Raw genomic sequence first — 27,493 nt, 5'->3', positions numbered from 1 at the left:
TGTTTAGCATAACTGGCATGTAAATACCTTGCAATGCTGGCTAAAAAAGGGCCATATGAATGCCTGTTCTCACTTTCAGGTGATGTTGTAAATAAGAAGCGGGCAGCATTATCTCCTGTAAATGTAAACAAACTTGTTTGTCTTAACGAGTGGCTGAACAAGAAGTAGGACTGAGTGGACTTGTAGGCTCTAAAGTTTTACACTGTTTTGTTTTTGAGTGCAGTTATGTAACCAAAAAAAATTCTACATTTGTAAGCTACACTTTCGCCATCAAGAGATTGCACTACAGTACTTGTATGAGGTCAATTGAAAAATACAATTACTTTTGTTTGCCATTTTTACAGTGCAAATATTTGCAATAAAAAACAATACTATAAAGTGAACACTCTCTACCTTGTATACTGTGTTGTAATTTAAATAAATATATTTGAAAATGTAGAAAAAACATCCAAAACTATTTAATACATTTCAATTAGTATTCTATTGTTTAACAGTGTGATTAAAACTGCGAATAATTTTTTAAAATTGTGATTTTTTTTGAGTTAATTTCATGAGTTAACTGCGATTAATCAACAGCCCTAAAAATATGCAGCATTTTGCATTTATCGGCAAATTCCCCCCAGGAGTAAATTATGGACATATTATGGTCAGTGGCATTGGAACAATTTGTGTAGTGGGGGTGCTGAGAACCACTGAAGAAAACTGTAAACCCTGTATATGATGGAAACCTCTCAAGCCAGGAGGTGCTACCGCACTCCCAGCACCCCTAGTTCCAGCACCCCTGATTATGGTGATAGTAGATAGTCAAATATTCTACTACGAATAACAAGGTGTTCTAGCTCAGGGGCTGTCTATGTGGAGAGGAACAGAAAATTGAGTTTATGATTAACGGGAAAAAGATTAAGCTGTTTTATAATTGAGATGTATAAAACAAATATCATGTAGAAGAGGGCACCATAAAACTGTCTGAGAGGATAATATGTTTATTAACAAAATAACGCAATTACTGAAGAAAGGACCAGCAATTTAGGGGATTGTCAAAACCTTTAAGTGATTAGCAGGGGACAAGCCAGAGAAGATGAATGAACCTGAACAAGACACATTACCTCGCAATCAAAATTGTAATAAAGAGTTGGATTTAAATTACCCCGAGATGCCTGCTGTATTTGTGAAAGGAAGATACAGTGAGGTTAGTTTAAACTGATTGCTATCCAATGTGGAAACTCTATGGCAAACTGTCCTATCAGTAATCTTTAGGCCCAAAAGCCAGTAGCAAAATGTCTTGTAGGATTCCATTTTCCTTTGAGTATTCTTAAAGATATCTTTAACACACAGGAATCCAACCAAAATAATTTAGATTCAAGTTAACAGACTGTAGCCACAAAAAAAGGACATTAATTCCAGATATAAAATGAATAGCACTGTATTAATGTTTATTTCTAATTACAAGAAACAGAATATCAGTCCCTTATTTGTACAAAAATACCTGAAAGATTACAATTATGTTCACAAGCCAAAAAGCTATTTACAGTATGAAGCAAAGCATATTGAATAAAGGTTTTGTCTCTTAAGTTAATACCTTTTGCATTCCCTGAAAACTCAACTTTATTCCATTTTACAGTCACTAAAATCTTGCATTGTGACAATATAATTTACAATAAGCAAGTCTCGCCACTGGAAAGGTGCATTGATTGGTCAGACTGTCAGGTATTTAGTGCAGAAAAGATAAGACAAAACATCTAAACTGAGGCACGTGTTTCTTCAAGAGTAATTAACAAATAAAATGTTTCTGTACTTTAACACCTATTGTAACATAACTTAACTAGTAACTTTATTACCAAAATGGTTTGGCATTTTCCTTCTCGACATATTCAAGATCGCTACATGAAGTATTTATTTAGAAAATAAAAATCACAGGCAAAAAGATAAAAATTCAACAGGCTCCAAAACAACCCTGAGCATCCCCTTTACATTCATGTCATTTAAATACAAAAATAAGAGTCAAATGTCCTTCAGTCCTTGGTATTCTAAGCTGGCAGCCAGCTGAATTGGCTGGAAAAGTTTAAGGTGGTATTGACTATTTTCCAGCAGAAAGAATTAAAAAACAAAACAAAACAAAAACACAACAGTGATCTGCTCAAGTAAGATTGCTGCCACTTGGAAAGTGGTCACTTTCTCAAAACAGTTCACGTTAGCTGGGAAAGGTACAAAATACTAAGTCAACCATCTACATACAAAATCATGATTCATAGTCAAACTTTCATTCTCAAATTTAAATAAAATGCAAGTTTTATAAATATGAAACACTGCAAATGCTAACTGCCTATTGGAAAAATGATGAGACTAAACTATGGAAACAGAAAAAAAAACTTAAAAACTACAGCATAAATGGTCTTACTGAAATTGGTGAATATAAGAATGTAATCAATACAATTTTTTTTCCACTTAAGAGGGGCCAAATAGAAGCATGCAGAGTGAAGTCTGAGACGTAAGTTAGCTTAATTTCAAGGTTTTAAAATACATTTTAACCGACTAAAAAGCAGGAACACTCAATTCAGTATGTACATTTAAAAAAAAACAAAAGTTTTCACTACAAACTAAATCAAGTTTCTTCATTTCTTATATGTAGACATTACATGGAAAAAATACTAGAATGTGTTCTGTAAACTAAAATACAGTGTTTCTATACCATTGACTTAGTTACAGCTGATATGGATGACTCAGGCAGGTTATAGTTTTTGTCTTAAACTATTCTCAACATTACATGAAGACCTAAAGGTACAGAATTGTTCTTCCTTCTTTATCCTTTCAGGTGGCTAGGATTCAGCAAACCCAGTGACAAGTATTTATTAGGACGAGATCATCATAGACTAGCTGGTATGAATCGTTTACTGTCTTAAGAGAAAACAGTTCTGCTCACCACAGTATTCTGAAAGTTCCCAGGGTGAAACATTTCTTGCTATGTATAAACTGTGTGCAGTATTTGAAAATAAAGTGAATTCAATAGTACCTCCTGTACCTCCTGACGATCTTGCTAAAAGAGTGAGAGTGATGTATGCAGCATGGCAGTCCAATGAGAACATTCAACTTGTACTTACCTAGTTTCAATACTGGTTTATCAACAGAAGGGAAAGTGTTATTGTGTAAACATTACATAATTGATTTAAATATTAACAATAAAGTAGCTCTGATGATGAATCAGCACTAAGGCAGGATATATACTAGTTGACAATAGATACTGGTATACATTATTGTGTCTGTCACAAATACCAGTTGTTGAATGGACGTTGCCAGCAGTAAATTAAAAAAATGCCAGTCATAGTTAAATGAATTTCCAAGCCCAGTTTGCACGTTTCTCATCATGTAAACTTTCATGACCCTACCAAAAGCAAAAGGGGTACAAGTTCTTTTAAAATCCTATACCCTAAAAGAGCTTTGCTACATATCATTGTTACTGTAGGTATACTATCTCGAAAGACAGCTCTTTGAAACAGTCTGAAAATTCAAGGAGATATAAAGCTAAAAACACTGATCTTTTGTCATAATAAGTAGACTATCAGTGTAAGTACTTTTCCCACACAAAAGCAGCTGGTTCCAAATACAAGTGTGGTCATACAATTCATTTAGGAATAGTAAATTTCCTCAACAAAATCAACAGGCTGAAAAACCCAAACCACCACCATCAGTAAGTAAAAAAGGTTCAAACATTTGTGCATAGAATCTGACTAATACAATCTTTGCATGACTGGGTACCACTAATATGTCACAAACATACTACAGCCATTATACTAAAAGTTAACAGTTTTAAGAATACATATGGTGGTATGTTCTTTTAGAATTGTATTCATACTGCTTCTTCAAAGAGGAGAGAACCTCAGGTATCCAGAGATGTTTTGTGACACACACACACACTTACTTTTCTGGGTTTTCTTCTAGATCCTTTTAGGCTGAAGCATTTCATACATCTTAGGGTTTAGATTAATACCCAACTCTTGCATGAATTTAAAAACCACATCAGCTCCTAATATAGGCTGCATACAATATCCGAAACAAGTAGGAGTGCAAAAAAAAAAAAAAAGTGATCAATACAAAAAGTCAACACACTAGTTTTAATTGTCAAGATTATCCCAGGGCAAGAGTTCTTTTCAAAGATTTATCTTCATCACTTGTTTCTGTTGAGTGGCCCAGCCAAGATAGATTCCAGTTTTGTTTCAAGATTTGATGATGATTTTACCTACCCTCCCCCCAAATTTTTGGGATGCTGGGACACTCAGCAGCACTCACTCTTAGGTGTTGGACAAACCAGTAAATCTTGGTCTGTTGGCACCAGTTGAATCCATCCCTTTCAGAGTCCCAAGGTGCATAATATTTTTAAACCAGCTTACACGTCTGCCAATTCCCCCAGTGTCAACATTCTCTTACAATTGTTCTTCTAGCAAATCCAGTCTTCCAGCAAATCCAGTCTTCAGTGAGTGTCAGATGGTAGGTCATAAGGCCACGCGAATGCAGTGGTGTTTGAGTTTGTAGGGCAAGACTCCTTTGTTTAGTTGGTAGAATTCAACAAGCTGAATTAGGTCAGAGAATTTGGTATTCCCATCATCGAGGCTGAAAAATATCTGTCCATCATCCTCACACTAGGGAAATAAGAAGTCCTTTCCAAATTAGGCAGCACATTAGAATACCCAAGTATGACAATAAGTTAAGATTCTAGGTACAATCTCATGTAAGAAAAAATAAGCACAAATTACAGCTTGTCATTTAGGAGCCTGTGATGCACAAAACCCCTTATCCACTTTGGTTAAGTTAAAAACTTAATAGGTCTCAAAACAGAAATATTGTTCTTAAAGTCACTGTCACTATACCAGTCTCATCTAAGGTAATTTGGCTGCATAGCCTGAAGCGTTCTTGGAGATTCATAAGTACCAGGTTCCTTCTTACCCTGCACAAACAGCTCCAGTAAGAGTCCTAACCAGCTTAAAAGTATTGACGTAGGGCTTTTATTTATTTTTTTCACTCACTGGAGAGGTGTGGAATTGTAACCAAGTGACTGCAGAGACAAACAGTCACAGAGTTTCCTGGCACTTTCCACCACCTTAGAGTACGTCTACACTTGTCAAGATGTAAATTACTCCTCCAGTTCAGAAACATACCTGCACTAGATCTGAACTAGAGAGCTAAAAACAGACAAAAAGCCACGGCAGCGTGAGGAGCTTGCATCCCTAGTATGCACCAATGGTCTTTCATTGGCACATACTCAGAGTGGCTTGCCCCACCAACTGCTCATGTCACCATGAGTACATATTCAGGTACATACTCACGGCAGCTAGTTCCTCCCTTCTCCCCGGCAGCTACGCGTTTACTGTTAGCACATTAGTTTGATCAGAAATAGTGCAAGTATGTCTCCTCGAGCTGGAAATTACACCTCCAGTTCATGACTCCAGCTGGGAAACGTCTCTTAAAAGCATGTATTTTGCTGTATTAAACCAGTCCTTCCAGAAGAACCCCAGATACCAGGAAAAAAGTACAGCATTTCCATCAGTGACTCAAACTGTTAATGGGCTTTTGGTGCCTCAGTTTTTGAGTGCTCAAACAAACTACTAATGGTCCAAATGCCACAGGTGCTAAGCACCCTCAACTCCATTGAAAGAAACGTACCTTAATCCCAGCTAGAAAAGTTCTTATGAGAGTGAATGGCCAGGGGACTTGAAAGGTGTGATAAATTCTCTACAGGTTTTCAGTCAACTCTCCACCTCTCCATTAAGTAAAACACAAAAGTCCTACTCAAATAATTGTTAGCTGATTAGTGTATTTGGGAGACAGAAGAATGCTAGGGTCCTGTGGGTTAAGAGAGACTTGATACTCATTTGGTCTAAACCTTTTAGGCTGATTGTGTAGATATACTAGTCCCATTCAAGGGTTTGGAATGTCTTTTGGCTAGAGGGCATTTATACTTTGAGAAACTTCAGTTTTAACTTACAAATTCAGGCCCCTAATTCCTCAGGTAACCATAAAAGTAACTGCAAAAAAACAAAAACAAACAAAAAACCCTTTCCACAAACATTCTAGTATTAGCCTTCTTGCCACCAAAGAGTGCAATGGAGATAAAGATAGCCAATTCTGTGGTTTTAATCAGCCGTAGAGATCATAGTTCTTTGCATCAGTTCTACACCTTGATTCTGATGTTTATGCTAGCAGTCAAAGCAATGATCAAGAGGACATTTTTAGACAGACTGAAAAATGCCAAAAAAGAGTTCTGCTTCTCAACACTGTCATATATTTATTGTTATATTTTATTGCACTAGTAATTTATGTCCATAAATAGTTCATTATGCACAAAGACAAAGGTTTTATGAAGAACGAATAGAATGAGAAAACTTTTTGGTCAACACTTACCGGTAAAATTTGAAAATGCTTGATTTTTTGATGATGACACAGTGTAAGCACAAATGCCTTTGGATTACTCTGGCTGTCCCGGAGGAGAAACAGCCTAGGAAAGACCATTTTCTTTTAGTACAAACTTGAACAGCATGACTCATTTGCTCTAAAATCAGATCTTTTGTCATTTTGTACTCTCTTTCTCCTCCTCCTTCAGTGGTGTAAAAGGGCAATTTCTTACATGGTAATTTGCTCTTTTTGAGTTCTATACCAACCCAGGTTCATGCAATGCTAGCAACAAGCAGAGACAGGGAGAAAGAAATGTGATTATCTTACTTCACCTACATACTCTACGGGTTTGCTGGCTCTGTAATGGTAATTCCATTGCCAGAAACTAAGCTCATGAAGAAAATATTCTTGTTTGGGCTCCTATAGGATGATTTGGAGACAAAAAGAGAAAGAAATTACCTCTCTTCTCCAGTATCCTATGCTAGCCAAGACAAATGGCACTGTGATAGCAGTAGCTTTTAGATGAACTGGTGTAATTACTCAGAAACAATGCAAGAACTCTCCTAACTGTGACTACACATGAGGCAGCTCCCAGGCTACAAAGAGCTTGAGAACATATGCAAACACTCATAAGAGTATTTTTTTCTCAGCAAAATTAGCTGAAAATGTACTCTGGGAGGCAGGGGTGGCTGCAAAGGTTTACACTTATAGTGCATTAGTGTACTTCATTGATGTAATTTCTAATGTGACCCCCGTTTCTTTCATGTGACCTTCAAATTAGGAAGTCAGCCAACCCAGCCAAACAGTGAATTGTGTACTTGGAGGAGAAAAGAGGTCCAAAACTTTAGGCATCCATTCCAAGAATTCTCCTTCACTCAGCATTCCCCAAAAAGTAGACAAAAGAAAAACTTCTTCATACAAAAGGAAATGAGAGTACACCTTAGGTAATACACTCGAAATGTGCCAGCCACCACTCAGCTTGTGAGAAAGTCAAGTGTATTTCTGGGGCAGGTCTTCTAACTAACCAGTATGCCAGGAGCAATATTTTCCAGGGTTGAGTTTCAAGAACTGTCTAGAGTTCCAGGGACAAAAAGAACACTAGCTAGCTTCTTATGACTGCTGAAATAAACTTCAGCATCACACATCTGCACTGCAGTGATCACTGTCCCATCTGTTCATTGCATTTCTTCAGGCAAGGAAGTTATGCCACTGCTGAAAAACACTCATCCTGTCAGAGTACTCCTCTCTCCTCATATTATGATTGTATCTGTAGAGCTGAGAGTCAATAATACATCTACAAGAGAACCCCTGTACAGCCCTGTTGCATCAAGAAGAGATGATCAAGTGCCAGAAACATCAGTTGAGCGTACTTTTGACTTTCTAGGACATATTTGAGCTATATGAAAGACCTTCATCTCTTTCCTTATGATAACACCATATAGTGCTTTGGTCAAGAACGTGACTAGCAGGGAAGCATTACATGTAACGTAGAGCCCAAGGTATCTGGGCAATATGGCGCCCTGGGGAATTGAGCCACCATTAGCTGCCCCACCACAAATGAATCCTAACCTAACTTCCACGGTGAGTAGACTCTCTATAACAGAAGGCTCCAGGGTGGAGCCAGAAATAAGGGGCTCAGGGTGCAGAAAGGGGCTCCTGGTTGGGGCTGACGGTTTGGAGTGCGCTCAGGGCTGGGGCAAGGAGTTGGGTTGTAGGAGGAGGCTTATGGCTGGGGCAAGGAGTTGGGGTGTAGGAGGGGGCTTATGGCTGAAGCAGGGAGTTCAGGGTGAGGGTGCAGGCTCTGGGAGGGAGTTAGGGTGTAGGAGGGGATTCCGACCTTGGGCAGTGGGTTCGGGATGGGTGTGTGGTCTCTGGGAGTGGGTTGAGGTACAGCAGGGGGCTCAGGGCTGGGGTGCAGGAGAGGGTGAGGGCTCCGGCTGGGCGCTGCTTACCTCAGGCGGCTCCCAGGCTGCAGTGCAGAGGGGCTAAGGCAGGCTCCCCACCTGCCCTGGCCCCGCACCGCTCCCGGAAGTGGCCATGATGTGGCCAGGTGGCTCTGCATGGTGTGTGCTGCCAGCGGTGCGTCTGCAGACGTCACCCCCGCAGCTCCCACTGGCCATGGTTCCTGGCCAATGGGAGCTGCAGGGGCGGCGCCTGCAGGTGGGGTAAGCGCACATGGACTCAGAGCTTTCCTGATTGCCCCTGCGCTTAGCCAGGGCTGCAGAGACAGCCAACCGACTGGCCTGGCACCCTAGCTTCCCCTCGCAGCGGGGCGAGCCCACACTCATGGCTCCAGCCCCATGCGGAGCTCCAAGGCTCAGGGCTTGTGGCCTGCGGGGTGGAGACTTGCCGTGGGCCGGCTGAAATTAAGCAAGCAGGTGGATCTGGCCTGCGGGCCAGAGGTTCCCCACCCCTGCTCTAGAGAATGAAAGAGGCTAAGATTTTATGGGACTTGACAATTGTCACAGACCAAACGGTGCAGGCAAACACACCAGGCATAATTGTTGTGGAAAGGACAACCAACAAAACTTTGTTAACTGATGTTGCCATACCAGCAGACAGAACACAGAAAAGGAACATGAACAGAAGATGGCGAAGCATGAAGAACTTTGCCACTGAAGTGGAATGATTATGAAAAACTAGTATGCTGTCAATTCCAGTGATCACTGGAGCACTTGGAGTGACCCCCTGAAGGTATGAATGAGCAGCTCAAGGACACGTTACAGGCACAAGACATCACGGTAAGTGACCTCCAAAAGACAGCATTCTTAGGCACAGAGAATTTTAAGGAAAGTCAAGGGAGAATAAGTACTTTTGAGCACTTACAATGCTGGAGTACTGCAGAGGGTTTAACCAAACCTACGGTCTTAGTTCAGGATTCACTGGTGGCTCATGGGGTTAAATTTTAGATGGTTGCTTTCTCCTTTTTATGCATCAAAATCTTGTACATTGTGAAGGCTAATTTGTTGGGTTTTTTTTTTAAGAAATCTCTATGATACTGAGGGATAATAATGAATACTTACCCATCCACAAGCCCTTGCTGTTTAATAATCCTGTGGGACTCTTCCCTAGAGATCCTGCCATGAAACCAGTGCTGTGTCCTATGGATAACTGAGCAGGGTAGGGGAGAGAAGGGAGAAATAGTTAATCACATTAAGATGTATAAGTAGTATTTCTATCTAGAAAATCATGTATCAAAACTTTTAAAAGAAATGCATATATTGTCGAAGATATTGAAGTTTGTTAAAGACTGAAATCTCTTCAAAGATTCCAGTAAAGCCTGAGGAGTCCAATAACAGACCTGAGATACCATTTGCATGTGCTTTAAATCAAGGCATTTTACTGTTTATAGATACAACATATGCAATTTTGTTATAGCACTGAGTTCCACAAATTCCTGAAAAAAATTCTCCCTGGAGGACAAAAACTTCTTGATAGATCACATTCAGGTTGAGACCAGGCAAGGAAAGTTTAAGGAAAACCCCTTCAGCCATGAAAAACACCTTCCTTTCATCCTTCCAAATTAGAGGATACCCCAAATTTAAAAGTGCCTGGACAAAGATACCTAGTCCTCTATATGGGACTTAGGAATATATTTTAAAATGTATTCCTAACTGAAGAGTTATTCCGTACTAGACAAGAGGGCATCTGCTAAGGTTTTAGCATTCTAATGTTTGAACAATAGCAACAAAGATGAAAACTCCCCTCACCCTGCACCCTCACTTGCATGAAAGAAGTAAACTTTAAATCTTATATAGAGCCAACATTAAGGAGTATGAATTTCCCCTTTAAAAACCCAAGGAGATTAAATGCAAGACACTAGTGCACCATTAAGATTACAATTTTAACAAGACATTCAACTTAAAAATGTTTACAATTGCTGGCTTTTACATTGCATAAATTTTTTTAGTTATCCTGACATTAGCGATAGAACAGAATTTCACCTTAATCTAAAACTTTTAGGGTGTCTGAAATCAGGATCTGATTTTCACAGCTTTGGGCTCCATTTCTACATTAAACATTCATTTGCTTTGTCCCAAAGAGGTCTCTCCTACTACATAATACAAATTTACCTGTGGTCAGTGTGGAAGGATGGAGTGGACTTTGGCTACCTAAGATGTTCATTCTTGTGCTGCGTTTCTGCAGAAGAAATTAGTTAGCATTAAATCCAGTCTGGAACTTGACTTGAGAGAATCAGAACACATGCAGTACAGATTTAATATACAAGAAACTGGGGCAGGGAAGTTTAATGCAATGAAGAGAAAGAGAAATGCAGCTTTGAGAGGAGGGGGGGCTAGTCTACAAGCAGAGGCCCACTTCTGTTGACTTAAAATAGAAGCTGGGTCTGAATTAATAAAAGCTCAACATGTAGAAAGGAAAAAAAAAGAACTATCACATATGCTTCTGCCCAGTCAACACACTATGTACTCAATGGAGCAAGATGAGTTTGTCTCCCATACAGCAAGCACCTGACAGTGCTTCAGGTAATAACTTCTATTCCCTAGCAGACGAGTGTGTGGGAAAACTTGTACTGCAGCTGTCTGTCCGCATGACACTATAAACAAGTTACATCAGTTTTCATTCCAAGAGGTGCTGCCTCTTGTATATTCTGCAGTTAAACTTACTGGGAGCAAGCCATTAGTCACAGCCCCAGCCTCTTCCATGTGGGGAAGCATTTAATTTGACATATTCCTCCTCAGAGACTGGCTTTGCAAACTGGCAGTAAAGTTCTGGTGGGTCTGCTTTCCCCCTCAACCTTCCTCTGGACACTAGGGGGACAGAGAAGCAGTGGTAGAAGGTTGTTGTGAATGTGACAGTTACACTCAAGATGGAAATTGACTCTTTCATATCTGCATGCTTGCAGCGTGAATGTTTCAGGTCCGTGCTAAGCTATACTGTGACCATCACTGCATTAGCTTCATAGCGCACTGTGTGTTCCAGATCTCAATGGGCACTTGTTAAATACGAAGAGAAGATCATTACCCTCCAAGCATGACCTTCTTCCAAAGCGGCACTCTGTGCTTCTGCAGGATTTTCAATAACTCTTCCTATTTGTCCCGAAAAATCCATGGCTACTAGTGAGTTTTCAGATACACTTCTCTGAAAAGGAATTTTCACTTGTTTCAAAACCCAGGCAAGTGACAATTTAAGAAAACAGCTTTGCTTCCAGATCTTTCGCTGATTTCAAGTGTATTCTTTTGCAGTTAATGGTATAGAAAATACCAGTCACTTTAAATCCCTGATTCTTTGAAATTCACAGTGCTATCATCAAACGGAATTTGTTTTAATGTTATCCCAAAGAAGGCTGGGTGCCAAAACTCCCCATCCTTTCCCCCCCCCGCCCCCAACCTCCCCCCCCCCGCCCCATGCTCTAGCTCCTTTCATAGTACGCTAACTCCACGGCTCCCTCCAGGCAGATGAGGTGCCGCCCTTCTTACAGCTAGGAGAAGGAGGGATCGGACTTTGGACTGTAACTCTAATACTTTCTGTAGCACAGCACTGTCACCAAGCTGCCCCAGGAAGTACACATGATCAAAGAACTGGATATGTTCCAACTGTTTCAAATTAAAACAAAACAAAACAAAACAGGCATGGCACAAAGCAGTGAAAATACAAAAAACTCTTTCCTCTTTTGCAGTTACTTGGACTTGTGGGGAATTCACTCGTACAGAAGAGAGGCATGTATAAAACATGAACCCTAAAATACAGCTATCAAAAAGAGGGAAAACTGAGCAGGCACTTTCTCACGTCCCCCTGTCTACCTTGCGGAATGAAGAAAAACTGCACCCGGACAAGTCTCCTAATAACCAGTCGCATTCGTGCAACTGCAGTTAGGAATAAGCAGAAACCCAATTTGCTTTGCGCGCGCGGGGGGGGGGGGGACTCCCGATGGATTTTGAAGTGTTTGGAGATTGAGCATCATTATTGACGGGGACATTTACCTTCCGCACAAGCAAACGTAATTGAAGTTTATACTTATGGACTTTGACAGCTGAAGCTTATTTCCATTTAAGTCCATTTCTATGCACGCAGGAGCAGACCTTAAAATTTACAGGACCATCTTTTGGGGATTGTTGTGGATAGCTCATTGGCGGCTTCTGCTCAGTGCACAGCAGCGGTTAAAACAAATAGGGATGCTTGGGTGTATTAATAAAAGAGCAGAGTCTCATCTGGGGAGACAGGATTTCATAAACATCATTGAACAGTGCAAAGCCTTCTAGTTCAGAGAAGTATGAATTATCAGGTAAGCCATTGCAAAATGGTTACAAAAGGATGGAGGACCGGCAATATATTTAAAAATAATTGTCAGGACTTACAACTGGAGTGGAGAAGGGGGGAAGCATGGTTTTTCTCTGCTGGGGAATCCTGTAGTTCTGGTACAGTAGCATTCCATACTGGAGAGGGAGATGGAAGGAAAAGAAACATTCAACTGAATCTCTTTACAGCAACTATGGTAATGACACTTACACTGGAGAGGATACTGCACGCTTAGTTCGGTATTAGATATAGTCCTCGGGCAAACTGGATTACGTAATAATGAGCACGGGGCAGCCGAGGCAGCCAAACGTGCATGGTAAGTTTATCACAAGGATAACACCTCCACATATATAAACTAAATACCCATGAACAGCTTGATCCACGCACCCAAGTAAGACTCATACATATGCCCAGGCAGATCATCTCTGCTTAGCAACTCCTGTTCATCAGCCACCACTTCAGAATGTCTCGACATCTCCCGCTACAGTGGTATCCATCCTTTAAAGAGAAGCCCACTTGGACAGTCAGTTTTTGCTGATCCCTTGGATTCCCCAGTCAAAGCAGATTTTGCTTTATTTTAGGCAGAGAACACAGTGATGCCTATAAAGTTTGTACAAATGATTCAATTCTAAAAAGATCACTTTCAGCTACTTAAAACTTTTGAGGGTGAAAGTTGGCAGAGTCATCACTCGGAGCAAATTATTTTTTTTAACAGTTGAGTGAAACTGATTAATTGATTCAGTTATCTGAAAAGAGAGAACACGCACTTTCATCTCCCCCTTTCCCCTTTTTTAATAGTGGGACTTAAAAACAATAGCTCGAACCCTTCAGTGGTTGGTGTTAAGAGATTAAAAAATTGGCAGGGAGATATACCATAGGCTCATATGTGGCTTTCAGTGGTCTTGCTATGATTTGTCTAACTTACAGGGTTTTTTAGAGCATACTTAGTGCTTGAACGTATGTAATTAGTTCTCTTAAGAGGCTGCAAATGTTCTGCTGGCTTTGTGCCTAGAAAGCTCCAGACTGCACAGGGGGTATGATGCAATTTTATGTGTGGAATGAGTGAGGCTGAGCTGGACTGGAAGTAATGCCTCCGATAAGTGAAGGTCTCACAGCATTGAGAGGCAGAGGAACTGGCAGTAGTATTCTTCTACCTCCTCCTACCAAAATACCCTTTAAAGAGCACAGAAAATAATAAAGTAGATCGTATACATTTGGACTCTTTTGGGTATAAACATACTGATTTTAAGCTTTCCAGTTCAGTTTTGAATTTAACGTTAGTGTTTCTGTATCTACATTTGTATATAATTTATTATAATTATTTCAACAGGAAGTAACAGTGGCACTGTACTTCAATCTCACGTACAAAAATGAGATCTGGAACTATAACTATGTTACTCATCATTCATGACAAAGTTTACACTCATGTGCAGCTTCGAATGTAGAAAAAATATGATAGACTATAATACATGTTCTTATTTGAGAATCAGTATTTGACCATGGCTTCCACATGGCTTTTAATCTTAAATAATGGCTTCAATTTATTGCATGCCTGGACAGTTAGCTGATCAAAATTCAGTAAAAAGTAACTGGAGACAGAACTATGCTAGTGGACATTGAAGAGACACTTGCAGCTCACAAGCCTCAGTCTGAAAATCACTGGTGTAGAGGTAGCATTTAATGGGTCTCCTGTGGCTCTTTTGCAGCTCAAAATATTAAAACAGTGCTATTTAGCCACTTGAGGTCTGGGTATCACTGATCTGCACAAATCAGATACACATTTTGTATTCAGGTACAGTCCAGGATACAAGAAACAACATGCATATCCTGGAGTACATTTATCTAGTACAGCCTGTTTTGTATTCACTTACAAATGGGAAAAGGATTTTCTGTACTGTAATTTACAGAGAATTGTTCTTAAAGATTAACGGGTTAGATAATTTGGAGAGCATTCAAATCAATGAGTTCTGATTTGGAAAATAAGAGCTTAATGCACAGAGAATGGACTGAAAAGCTGAAGTTCCATATGTGCGTGTGTGATAGAGGAACTTCACTACTGATGCAAAAGGAACTTTGATAAAATTATTATAAATTTACTCTTCTAATGTTAGGTCATTACAAACTTGCCTGTACCTTTACTGAGTATTAGGAGATGGTTATCATTACTTTCATGCATACGGTGCTTGTAGAAAAGTTCCTCAGAGGCACATATTTTTATTTATTTTATCATATGAAATGTCCAAGCTAAGGAAACTCCTAGGAATTCTGTTGACTGTCAACGTGACAAACTCCCCAAGTGTCCAGGGAGATAAAACCACTTGTATTACCTCTAGGGATATTTATACTAACTCTGAAATGCATTTTTTAATTCCCATATTGCTTTATTTTTTTATACTAATGTCTTATCTGCTATGTTTTGAAAAACGGATGTAAGCTTGGTTGTTGTGATTGGTGCTTGGTATAGAATATTTAATAGTAGTTTTTAATTGCAAATTGTATACTGCAACTGGTAAACGCCGTTTGGCCTACAAGGCATCCAAACCAGAGCATCTTATCACAGAACAGGACACATCTGTTGTCTAAAATGTCAGTTGGAAAAGAAATGGTTTATCTCAAACAACAGACCTTGCAAAAGAGTTAGGTCCTGACTTCGAGAGGATGTTAACAGGAAAAAGAAGTCATGTATAGGGACGTATTATCAGAAGCAAAAAAGTTGGTAGTAAAGAGAATTATTTCACAGTCATTCTAAAATCTTGCTCCTTGAAGCCTTAAGAAAAACATTTATACTTGAGAAATATTTTGTAGAAAACCTTTGTTTACTTCTTAAATGTTGAGATGGCAAGCCCTGGTGAAATGCATACTTCTGAATATGTTACATAAAAGCAAAACTTCTAATGTAATTCCTAAAATCATTGCTATGTAAATGGTAAAATGCTTTATGTGCTATCATGGAATCCAGTGACCTTGCTAAACTGATTACTGATGTAAGTATAAAATATTTATATTAATTGAGATTATTTAGCATACTATCTGGCATACTCAAGCAGCAATTCCCTCACCCAACTCAGGAAGACTAGACAAATCATTCCAAATCATTGCAAAAATTGTTTCTAAAGAAGTTGATGATTTTTCGTAACTATTTAAGCTAAAATCTAAGAATTTATTTAAATTTAAGAGCCTATTTGGAGAACTAAAAAACTTCAATACAAAAGAACAAGAGAGTGTTTGGATTTTTTAAAAAAGATTTTCAGTTCCTGTTGAACCTCTCTCAGAAAACGCCTGGATAAAAAGGAAGTTAAAACTAACCTTTAAAATTATCTAAGGTTTTCCTGCCACAAGAGAACAAAGACCAATAGACATGTGTCACATGTTCATTAAGCATACTGCATATTCAGAAGCTGAAGGTGTACCCATAACCAAACCCTGAAGGCATGGAGCCAGTGAAAGGATGACAGCAGCCAACTTTGAATCTAAACAAGCCGACAAGATGTTTTCTTAAAATGTCATGAAAATAGGAAGGAGAAGATTATAAAAACTCTAAACTGAGCCCCCAACACACACAGCCAAGAGATTAGATTTAAAAACTCCTGAAGTGATTTTATTGGGATATGGAAATGCTCTTTTAACTTAAGATGTCAACAGCTTCTCCTGGTAACCACCAAATAGTGAGACCAGATAGGTCTGGAGTGGAGACAGGGCCTGGGCTCTAGGTCTCTGCTGGGTGGGAGGGTCCCAGAGCTCAGGCTCCAGCCCAAACCCGGAAGTCTACACAGCAAGGAAACAGCCCCGCAGCCCAATTTGTTTGGCATGGGCCAGCCCCAGGTTTTTCTTTTCTGTGTAGACACTGATAAACAGAAAAATAGTTAACTGGATTTAGGATTCTTAATATTCGTTAATTGGTCTGTCTTAAGATAGATCCATAAATGGTTTCTAAGTAACTGATTTAAATCCTTTCTTTGATTTATTAAGATTTGGTAAAGATTATAACTGGGAAAAGTAAACAAACTGTTTGTTATTCCTAAAAATCAACAGGACTCGCCTGCCTTGCAACAAAATTTTTGCACATTTATAAACAGTCTTGGTTTTCTAACGATGCACTGAAATTGGGCTCACAGCAACTTTGGGAATAAGACCCTGGTCTCAATTTATGAAGAGAAAAGTGGCTCCACCGAAGAAAGGCCAGTTCTCAAGGGTGCAATGTCTACTCTCTACAGAGTGGCACCCAGAAGAGACTGTAATGGAAGTAGCCAAGTTATCATTTGTGTTCTGTCTTTTGTTTTCCTTTCCTTTTTTATATAATAAAATAGCCAAAGGTAATAATCGTGATTATTTTGCTTGGCTTCAATAATGATGCCCCTAAAGTATGTAGAAGAACCCCTGCGACTAACAGTGGAAGTCTCATCTCTGAGTTGGCACCTAGAGAAACAATTCATGGATAGCTGAACCACCATATCTTGTTTCTCAAGACTAAATTTTTTAGTAATTTGGGGGATAAAAATTACATGACATGCAACACAAATTTAAAATTACCACTTTCTATCCCATTTGTCTGGAAATTAGCCAGGACTAAAGACAAACCAGCCAGACAAATTTTTAAAACTGAGGAGTGGGTCTGGGGATAAAAGTGTTGTAGAATAAGGTAAATATACAACTATGAACTTTCTGCGTACTCTGCAATACTTCCTGGTAAACATCCTGTGTGAGGGACGGTTTGGCCACTGATAATGGATTACAATAGAAAGTGATAATGTTAACCTCAGAGGTTGTAGAATTATCCTGCAGTTAAGACAGTGCCACATTCCTACTGGAGCACTGCGGGCTGTAGCGTTGATACTGAACTTCCTGTTTAGCCTCAAGAATACAAAACCATTGGCTGACCCCAGCATCAAGTTGCCCTTTTGGTTATGATGTGACATTGTGTATGGAGATGCTATAAATGCATTAACTAGAATCTAGGGGATACATTTTAAAATGTGACAAGTGATTTGGGGTGACTCTTCACCCACCTTAAAGACCTCTGATTTTCAGAGAGTGCTGAGTACCCATCCCCTCTGAAATCTGGCCCTTCAAGGTGTCTCAGGAGTTGGGCACCCCTTCGTCACTTGGGAATATTTAAGTCTAAGAAGACAACATTAAATTTGTGTTGCCCACCTGGATCTGACTTCTTATGCATCCACCTTACATAGTGGCACTATATTCACATAAAGCTGTAGCACAGAAATTGAGAGTTAGCACGGAGGGGAGGCTTTTCATGGATGAGACAGGAGAGAATTTATGTTGCCCTTGACAAAAGTGAGGCTCTGAAAGCCTCTAGGTTCTTCTCCTCTAAACGAGATTTTCATGGTTGGAATTTATAAAGGGTACTTCTACAGATCTGTAGATTCTAACCAACCTCCTCCTCGATGGGGGCCAGACAGTCCATTGCTTCTCTGCTAGAACACAAAAGATTGTTTCCCACTGAGGTTTCTCTCCATTTTACCCCACTCCAACACAATCTATCATACAAGACTCTTAACTACACCATCACCCTGCCAGCTGAGTGAGGAAGCTAATACTACTGTTTTTGTTGAGAGTATACAGTTAAGTGTCCTTCCATGCACCCCTTCCAATGCAAAACATATTCACTCCTTGCTCTCAGATATACATACTCTTGACCCAGGTCGGATGTTGAATCATGTTTTATTAGAAGCCACACCAGTTAAACAAAACCACTACAAAAAACCACTGCAGTTTTTAAAAGTCAATTTGCCTCAGGAAATAGAAAACAAAGATTCTGAACAAAATGGCAGAACAGGACACTATACAGTATCTTGTACTAGTTAAAATCACTGCAAGTTAATGAGCCTAAATACTTTACCTAAACTCTTGATATATTTTTTTTTTTGGTAGATTCTGCATTGACATGATGAGTTTAAAACCAATGACTGTTTTGATTTTTGAGGCAAACATATACTTTATATTTTGCCATGCCAGGATTGTGTTTTATTTATACGTGCAATGAATATAATCTAATGCTGTGGTTACAAGCTTCTGATTAAAAGCTGTATCCAGTATTTTACTTTCCAAAATGGAAGTACCTGCTACAGAATATAGCTGACCTTGGGATACATAAGTGAGCAGTTCGATAAGAGTAACTAGGGATTTCTTCATAAAAATATTGCCTTGTGTATTCAGTGCACAATAGTATGGGAAAGCTGAAATCTCTCAAGAATATGAAGACAGCTGTAGACCTAGTCTAATTTAGGCTATGAGAAAGTAGGTACCTTGAGGAGTCTAAATGCAGTCATCCAACATGTTCTGCTCTGCTCATCTTCAGCACACAGCAACCTCAATTCCTTAGTTTCATTTCTCACTCTGTTGGGCTACAAAATGTAAGAGAGAATTCAGTTACATTTAACAGGAAAGCAACAGCACTTGACATGTACTGTATAGGAAAGGCAGGCACAGAGAGTAAAAAAACGGGAAGTATGTGTCAAAAAAAAATACTCGCTCACACTGAACTTCTGTTCAGTGGAGGCAAAAATATATTTGGAGAGAAAAGTCTGCAACCAACTTCCCTGACTGATCCCCAATAAAAGAAGAATGATCAGTTTGTAATCTTTGCCATTTTACAACACTCTGCCACTCAAACATCTTGTATCCAAGGCTATCACGACACTGTACAATTTAAGTAAACTAATCCCCATAATAACCTTGCAAATGAAGGCTTTGTTAGTGCCATTTTAAAGATGGGATTTGGAAGTAGAGAGATGAACTGACCCATCCAATGTCACACACGAAGTCTGGATGCAGGGACCAGATCTCCCAACACTCAGTCCCGTGCCTTAACCACACCACTCCTCAGATAACCATTATCTTATTGCTGAGTGTGTTTTTTCCTGCATTCTTACTGTTCATGTTAAGATGAATACACTACTTGGAAGTGTTTTTTTGACCACCTACACTTGAAATGAGGAAGACTGTGCGTAATTAAAACAAAACAAAAAAAATGGGAGTTTATGTTTTTGACAGATAAGTTTACCTGACAATTACCCACCCTAACAGCTCCTGCTGTCCCCTCTGCCAATGGCACTCAGGCAGAAATATTACCGCTGGAGCTACCCACACCTCTGCAGATAAGAGGCCAGAGAATGTCAGGTTTGCCTTGTGAGGAGCTACATACATTGCCTTAGAGAGCCCCATATAAGAGGGGAGGAGAGCTCTACCCCACCCCTTCAATGCCTATACAAATGGCTTTCCCTGGTTAACTCAGTATGTCTCCACTAGCCATCCTTCCTTACCCGGGGAAAGAGTTTATTTCTAGCCAAACGGTACTTGCTAGGAAAGAGACAAGTTCACAGAAATGAAGAACTACTCTCTACTGCCTCCACCACCACAAACCCATCAATAAAAGCAGCCCCCATGCCTGTCTCCCCACTCCTCTCCACAGATTTTCATCTGGGACCTGTTACATGGAGACACACAGTAGGTAGCCTTATTTTCAACAGTACCCAAATGATAGACAACTGGATTTACGTGCTTTAAAAAAATGTTACCAGGCATGTTGGTGACAACAATGAGAAAGAGGGAGGCACACTGAGGTGTGTCTATACACAAATGTTGTACCACTTCAGCTATGCTGGTTCAGTTAATATCAGTACAACCCCTAGCATGGCAGGCATTATACTAGTAAAAAGTATTCTGTCTAATTCCCTTTCCCATATAAGGATAAGCTATACCAGTTGAGTATCTTTATCCTGGTATAACTGCAACCACTCTACTGGTTGTACAGATATAACTTTATTGGTCAAAGAAAAAAATCATCCCCCTAACTCACATGGTTATACCAGTACAAAAGCTGCAGGTAGGCCAGGCATAACTGTTAAAAACCAACCCAATATACTTTACTCTTCGTTTTTCAAACTGACATTCTGCTTTAAAGTAAGTGCAAACAAGCTGCCTGTCATATTGGTCCATTTACCTCAGTTTAGAGTGGGATCCTCTGCTATGTAATTTGGGCACTCGCTCTCACAAGGAACTTTCCTTTTCACAGTGATTAAGGTATGAAAAGTAGAGACTATATGTGAATGTCTGGAGAGAGTGTTTGAACATATAACCCCAAGGCCATCCAACAGGCTCACTACCTGACAGCAGTTAGATGATTTTGTACTCAAACCTGCCAGTCCAAAAGACATTCCAGGATTTCACAGCATAGAAGCACTGATACTTAAAATAAACCCACACAGAAACTGAACGCCCATGACCCTCAGATTATATTTTTAAAGCTTCAGGGGCCCTCTCATGTACTAACATCAGAGCTTCTGAATCCAAGAGTAATACACAAGCATGCAATTCTAGGTTTTCCATTGTGGAACCTCGTGAGGTCTTGTCTGCTCAGTTATTTGAAAATGCCATTGACTTTTACATTTAAATAAACGTAAAGTTTATAGCATTATTTAGACATAAATCACTATATTAGTAAATGGACAACCTGGAACAACTGTCACTGTTACTCGATTTGCTGCTGTCCGAAGTTTTATTCCTTTTGGTCAGACTGTGCTGCCCTCCTACTCTCACCTTCCCACTGCCTAGTACCAGTCTCCAAAAGTCCTTCTGAAGTCAACAGGATTACTTGGTGAGTAAACTTCTACACACAGTGAGTAAGGGTATCACAAATTTGCTTAAAAAAATGCTAACGATTTCAGTTCCACCTTGGGAACAAGTTAATGAGAGGAATTACCTTTACACAAAATCCATAGTCTGCAGGAGCATTATACAATTTCTTGCCTGCTATCAATGAGAAGATATTGCTGTCTTCTAGGTCAGCTAACAACTGCAAGTGTCTTGGCTCCTGTGGAAATATTGTACCTTTTTAATTGTAGGATTAAACCACTGAAACATTTCAGTGCCAGCCATACCTTCTCTGAAGAATAACATCCATCAGAGGGCAGTGTATGCACATTTAAACTGCCTCTCTCTAAGCACTTGAAGTTTTATTTAACATATACTAAAATGAACAATTTGACCTCTTCAGATTGGCTATACATTTGTAAAGGGAAAATTGTTCTCAGGACGCATACTGACAAACGGATCTGTATTTCTGAGATATTTGCTTGCAAGGGAAATACCATGAGACCAATAAAAACCCCAAAACAAAACAAAGCACCAACCCCCGCAAAACTACACAATAGCAGGAGAAGGGAGGGAGTTTATGCAGAAAGTTGACAAACAGTTACATTCCAGTATGATGTAAATGATGCTTAAAGTGGGTTTTGCCTTCTACATCGCTATACTGGTTCTGATTAAAGTTTTTCAAATTTAATAATTCAGCCTTTAGTTACCATCTAAAATAAACCCATAAGAAGTTCACTTATAAAGCAAGTCTTTTCTCCCCAATCCCTAAACTCTCATTTAATGCAACTTCGGTAGCCACTTATATATTTTTATATATTAAAATCACACGTATATTTGAGTATATTATTATTATAATAAATAAATTCAAAGATGGATATTCAAGACGAAGGGATGTAGCAACCCAAGTCTTGTTTGCTACTTGCCCATAATTTATTTATTGTTTTGCATCATCTCCTTTTTTTAAAGAAAACTCTGTGGAAACTTTTATATTAAAAAATCTACTGTAAGTAGAAATTCATTTTACATATCAACAATTTTAGTAGCGCAATTCTTTTTTTTTTTTTTAAATTACCTTTGAAGTTCCTTTTGTGGAGCAATAAAGTCCCGATCTTCTCAAACACACATATAACTTTTTCCACGATTTCCTACCCAACTCTTTCACATGCAAGAAACCTTGAATTTCAGGGCAGCTACTGGAGTTTAAAAAGTTCTGTGGGAGATGAAAATTAAAAAATTATCTGATTATGTATCATAAACATGGACAGAGCTAACACCACACCTGTAGCAAGGAGCAGTCAGTCACAGTCACTGATTTAGACTTGAATGTTCCTGAGTGAGAGCTGCTATCTTCTTTCAAAGCAAAGTAGATCAGCATGCACTAGGGAACTTTTGGTGTCCAGCAGCTGGGTCCACATGGACAGTTAAGTGTGTGGCAGGCTACAGCGTTGCAGATTTACACCCCAGCTTGCCATGCACTAACTATTAGTCTAGACACACCCTTAGTTACACTTAGCACATTGGCATATTCCTGTTTACCAGGCAAGAAACACTGGAGGTCTTCCTTGCTCCGGGTGTGATGCTAGGCAATACAGAATGTAACCATTCTTCCATACCTCTACTCCTCTTGCACTGATGAGTACGAAGTGATATTTCAAATCAACGTTTACACAGCATAGTCACAGGCAGCTTATTAATTCTAAGAATCTTGCTAGCCACTAGAAATGTGCCAACAAGTGTAGCTTGGAAACGACTGACTGGAATGCAAGACTTCATCCAGCAAATTTAGATAATGAACAGCCAGTTTCCGGATTATCCACCACCAATTAATATCATGTGTACCCCCTTCTGTCCCGCCCAGGGGTATGCACAAGGAGCAGAACATTTCACACTCAGTAACTCAAATACACTGCATTCTACTAAATCTTAACAACTACAAAGCCCCCAAGAAGTCAGGACCAAGAAATATTTTAAGAAATTAGGGTTGGTATGCTATTTCTAACGTATACAGAGATGCTAGAAGGTGAACTAATGGGAACAGCTGAATATGCATTCAGGCAAAGGAATCACAGAACTGTAGGGCTGGAAGAGATAGGTCATCTAGCTGAGGCAGTATTGTGCTCAGATATTTTAATATAAGGCACGCTGCAAGTATATGTATTTGCTGCAATGCCATGATTTTGGTAAGAATTTTTCTAAACAAATTTAAATTTTGTTGAGGCAATTTTTCCATTTAAAACCACTGTTTACCAGCAGGGAAGGACAAGGGCTACAGAGCTCAGGACCTCTTTGTCCCCAAATACTCAATCTTCCACCGGAGCCTGAATTGCTTCTCCTGGCAGCTATTGCTATGTTCTCTTCTCACCTCGTGCAAGACAAAATAAATTAAGAGTGATGGAATGTAAATCAAGAGTAAACCCAGTGAAGTTGGTGGGAGCTGCTAGGCATTCAGCACTTTGAAAGACAGGCCACTTATGTAGGTGTCTAACTTTAGGTAACTCACTTTTGAAAATCCTAGTCACTTTAGAAATACATTTGTAAGTCAGAGTGCTGATTAGACATGAAAATCTGTCTAACCCAGAGCCAGCAGGCTGTTGGGTGAAGCTAGTCAGTTAGGACTTATGTTTCATGCCCTTTGAATATTCCATAGAAGACTTGATGTTTTCTATATTTGTGTTGCCCTGGTTTTTATTCGCCTGGTAAAAATAAGTATGTAAGCCCTGTTACGAGGTAAAGAATCTTGGAGGTCAATGTCTGCTTCTCTTAGGATGCCCAGCATGTGCTCTGTTCATATTGACACAACATGCTCCTTTATAAGAACTATGAACTGCTTTGAACTGAATAAGGTATAATATATGTATGCAGCATTGTTTCAAACTGTATTTGTATATATATAATTTTTACAAAACTTTAGGCAAGCATCTATGGTATATTTCTTTTCTCTTGTCTGCCTTTAGTACCATTCAGGATGTATTAAACCATTGGTTTTAATCTTATTTTGCATTTATAAGTTTTTAGTTATTTTTATAAGAAAGTGGTTATACCAACCAATGAGAATCAACCTGACATATGTTTATGTGAAAGCAAATAAACTTACCACTAAATTTGGTACTTATCCTTTCTAACCATGAAGGTACACTTTTTTACATACATTTATTAAAGCAGTTATATATCTTAACATACAATTAAGATTCTTAATTTTTACGATGTTAGCAAATGGTGAGCAACTCGTTTCTTATTTACTAGACGAAGGTACTTTTTATTCAGGATTTGTGTCAGGCTGCATTTGGAAAGAAATTGGCATTTAATTAAACCTGTACAAAACCAGCCTTTGAAAACTGTGTTAGTTAAATAAAACTACCATAAATGTGCTGGATACATAAGAAGGAAAAAGGAAATTTATGATGAACAAGTTTTGCATTTAAAACTGATTTATTTAACAAGGGAAATATTAACATAGTTAGCGAATAGACAGATTGTTTCTGGCCACCATGGGTCAGATTTCTAAAGGTATTCAGGCACGTAAAGATGCAGATAGATACTTAGAGGGATTTTGCAAAGTGCCTCAGAAGATGAGATGCATAACTCCCACTGGTGTTAAGCACCACAAACTCTATGTCCATGTACATACATAGGGTCTTGGATGGGATTGTACTCAGGCAGGTATCCTGTCCTGCCACCCACGCTGCAGCAGCTACACTGCTATTTTTTAGCTCACTAGCTCAATCAAAGCTAACACGTGTACATCTACCTGATCTGGAAAGTATACCTTTAGCTGCTGTGCAGCTGTAACCTGGGTGGTCAGCAAACTGACATAGATCACATACACACACAGCGCTCTCACAGCTTAGCCATCAGAGGCACTCTTAACAGCAGCCCATGGTAAGGCCAGATGGCAATTTAGTGAGCAAAGGCAAACTAACTACTAACAGTTAACGTTTACCATTATTTAAAATCTAAATTAGACTGGCTAAAATCGGCAAAAATATTCAACAGTATGAACATACGCTAAATTAAAATCTCCTCTTTTCCCAATGACGTTTCCAGTCCTCTTTAATCTTCCCCCCTCACCCTTTATAAAGACTACTTTAGCACAAGACTGTCTTAGAATACCTGCAAAAGTTGCGACTGCGGGATGCTGCCGTTTGATTGCTGGCACCAGGCAACCATCTGCTCCGGAAAGAAATTCTACAAGGGGTGGGGGGGTAGGAGGAAAGACAGTTTGGAGTCAGACTGCATTTACATACTGGACTAGATCAGATGGATCTTTTCCAGTCTCCACCTTCTATCATGATTATTCTTAACTGAATTCAAGAATTCCTTATACCAGAGGTGGGCAAACTGTGGCCCGTGGGACCGTCCTGCCCGACCCTGAGCTCCTGGCCCAGGAGGCTCACCCCCGGCCCCTCCCCCATTGTTTTCCCTCCCACGCAGCCACACTGCTATGCAGCGCAATGCTCTGGGTGTAGGGGCTGTAGAGCTTGGCCTGACCTGGTGCTCTGTGCTGTGCGGCACGGCTGCTTGTCCTGGTGCAGCCATGCTGCCAGCCACCGCTGCTCCAGGTAGTGCGGTAAGGGGGTGGGGGGGGTTGGATAGAGGGCAGGGGAGTTTTGGGGGGTGGTCAGGGGTGTGGATAGGGGTCAGGGCGGTCAGAGGGCGGGAAACAGGGGTTGAATGGGGGCAGGGGTACTGGAAGGGCAGCCAGGAAGGAGGAGGAGGAGTTGGATGGGGCGGCGATCAGGGACAGGGAGCGGGGGGGTGGATGGGGCATGGGTCATGGGGGGGCAGTCAGGAAGGAGAGGGGGGTTGAATGGGGTGGTGGGGGGAAGTTAGGGGCAGGGAGTGCGCGGTGGTCAGGGAGAAGGGGTGGTTGGATGGGACGGGGTCCCGGGAGCTAGTCGGGGGGGGGGGTGTTGGACGGGGTGGCGGGGGCAGTTAGGGGCGGGGAGTCCGGGGGCGGTCAGGGGACCAAGAGTAGGGAAGGGTGGATGGGGCAGGAGTCCCGGGGAGGGCCATCAGGGGGCGAGAAGTGGGGGGATCGGATGGGGGTGCGGGCCGGGCCATGCCTGACTGTTTGGGGAGGCACAGCCTCCACTAACTGGCCCTCCATACAATTTCAGAAACCCAATGCGGCCCTCAAGCCAAAAAGTTTGCACGCCCCTGCCTTACACCGTAAGTGATGCTAAAGCTTTCAAGCCCAATTCACTTTCTTCCTCCCTGCCAAACTACATTGATATGGCTTTTTTTAAAAAAAAAAAATAAAGTTTGAAATATTTCATAAGTACATTTCTCCATCTGTGAAATGAAGGATAAATTTATCTTTGATAAAGAAAATTCTCCATAACATTCTTCTCCTTCCTCTACAATAGAAAACTCAATCTAAGACATCTTTCGAGGTAGGGAGAGGAGTTAGGAATTACAGTCTCTGGTTTCTAGCAATGGAGGGAAAGAATAGTATGGTGGTTAGGACACTAGCTGAGGACCTGGGAGACCTAGATTAGAGTCCCTGGTCTGCCAGAGACTTTCTGTGTGGCCCTGGGCAAGTCACTTAGGCTCTCTGTGCCTTAGCTCCCCATTAGTAAAATGGGGATAACAGTACCTTCCTCACCGAGTGTTGTGAGGAAAACCACATTAAAGAATGTGAGATGCTCAGTTACTACGGAAATGGGTGTGGGTGTCCCATAAGTACTTTAAAATAGCTGTTTTCTCCCTCTAACCAAAGCACCTTTCTGTGTTGTATTGGGTTGGATTCCAGAGTTGTTCAGTTCCACCAGAATGGATCATATTAATTACCCAAACTTTAATGATGAGAAAGCATTCATGTGTAACTGTTAGGTTCCCCCCCCCGACACCCATTTGCTTAGCAACTCTGCTGAAATCTTGACACTTTTCAATCTATCAAGACAAATCCCCTTTCAAAATCTTTTCCAATACATTTACTATGTTCAGGGCAATGTCAATCTATTTCTTATAATGAACAGTTAGCTAAAAAGTGTTCCAGGAAAATGAATACAAAATTTTCTGAACATGCATAAATACACAAGATCTGCAGGCTTGGTACAGCATTCTCTGCTGCACAGACTAGATACTAACAAGCTCTAAGTAAACATCCATTCCTCTTACATAACCGTCACTGTAGCATAGTCATTTATTTTAGACCCAAGTATCTTGTTTGACACTAACATGGTGTTTCTAAATCCTCTGAGTGTTCTACAGATGCTCCATATTATGATCTCATTAT

General features: G+C 40.1%; 1 protein-coding gene across 4 annotated transcripts in view; it reads right to left on the bottom strand.

Annotated features, from left to right (window-relative positions):
• Positions 1-1,426: 1,426 nt before the first annotated feature.
• GRB10 (growth factor receptor bound protein 10) overlaps positions 1,427-27,493 on the bottom strand; it is a 263,650-nt gene continuing 237,583 nt past the window's right edge. For 3 of the 4 annotated variants that reach the window (XM_073332709.1, XM_073332708.1, XM_073332710.1), the window contains 10 exons: positions 25,366-25,440; positions 22,328-22,465; positions 21,362-21,472; positions 18,906-19,004; positions 12,702-12,779; positions 11,368-11,484; positions 10,458-10,524; positions 9,408-9,495; positions 6,394-6,487; positions 1,427-4,634 (listed from right to left, as the gene is read on the bottom strand). In XM_073332709.1, the coding sequence (XP_073188810.1) occupies positions 4,488-4,634; positions 6,394-6,487; positions 9,408-9,495; positions 10,458-10,524; positions 11,368-11,484; positions 12,702-12,779; positions 18,906-19,004; positions 21,362-21,472; positions 22,328-22,465; positions 25,366-25,440 (1,014 nt within the window). In that variant the 3' untranslated portion in view covers positions 1,427-4,487. The remainder of the gene's footprint in view (positions 4,635-6,393; positions 6,488-9,407; positions 9,496-10,457; positions 10,525-11,367; positions 11,485-12,701; positions 12,780-18,905; positions 19,005-21,361; positions 21,473-22,327; positions 22,466-25,365; positions 25,441-27,493) is intronic. The other variant, XM_073332712.1, reaches the window with a different exon arrangement.

The sequence above is a fragment of the Lepidochelys kempii genome, chromosome 2 (assembly GCF_965140265.1).
Source record: "Lepidochelys kempii isolate rLepKem1 chromosome 2, rLepKem1.hap2, whole genome shotgun sequence".
NCBI classification, from domain to species: Eukaryota; Metazoa; Chordata; order Testudines; family Cheloniidae; genus Lepidochelys; species Lepidochelys kempii.
The sequence above is the reverse complement of the archived record's forward strand: the minus strand, read 5'-3'. Positions and strand labels throughout refer to the sequence as shown.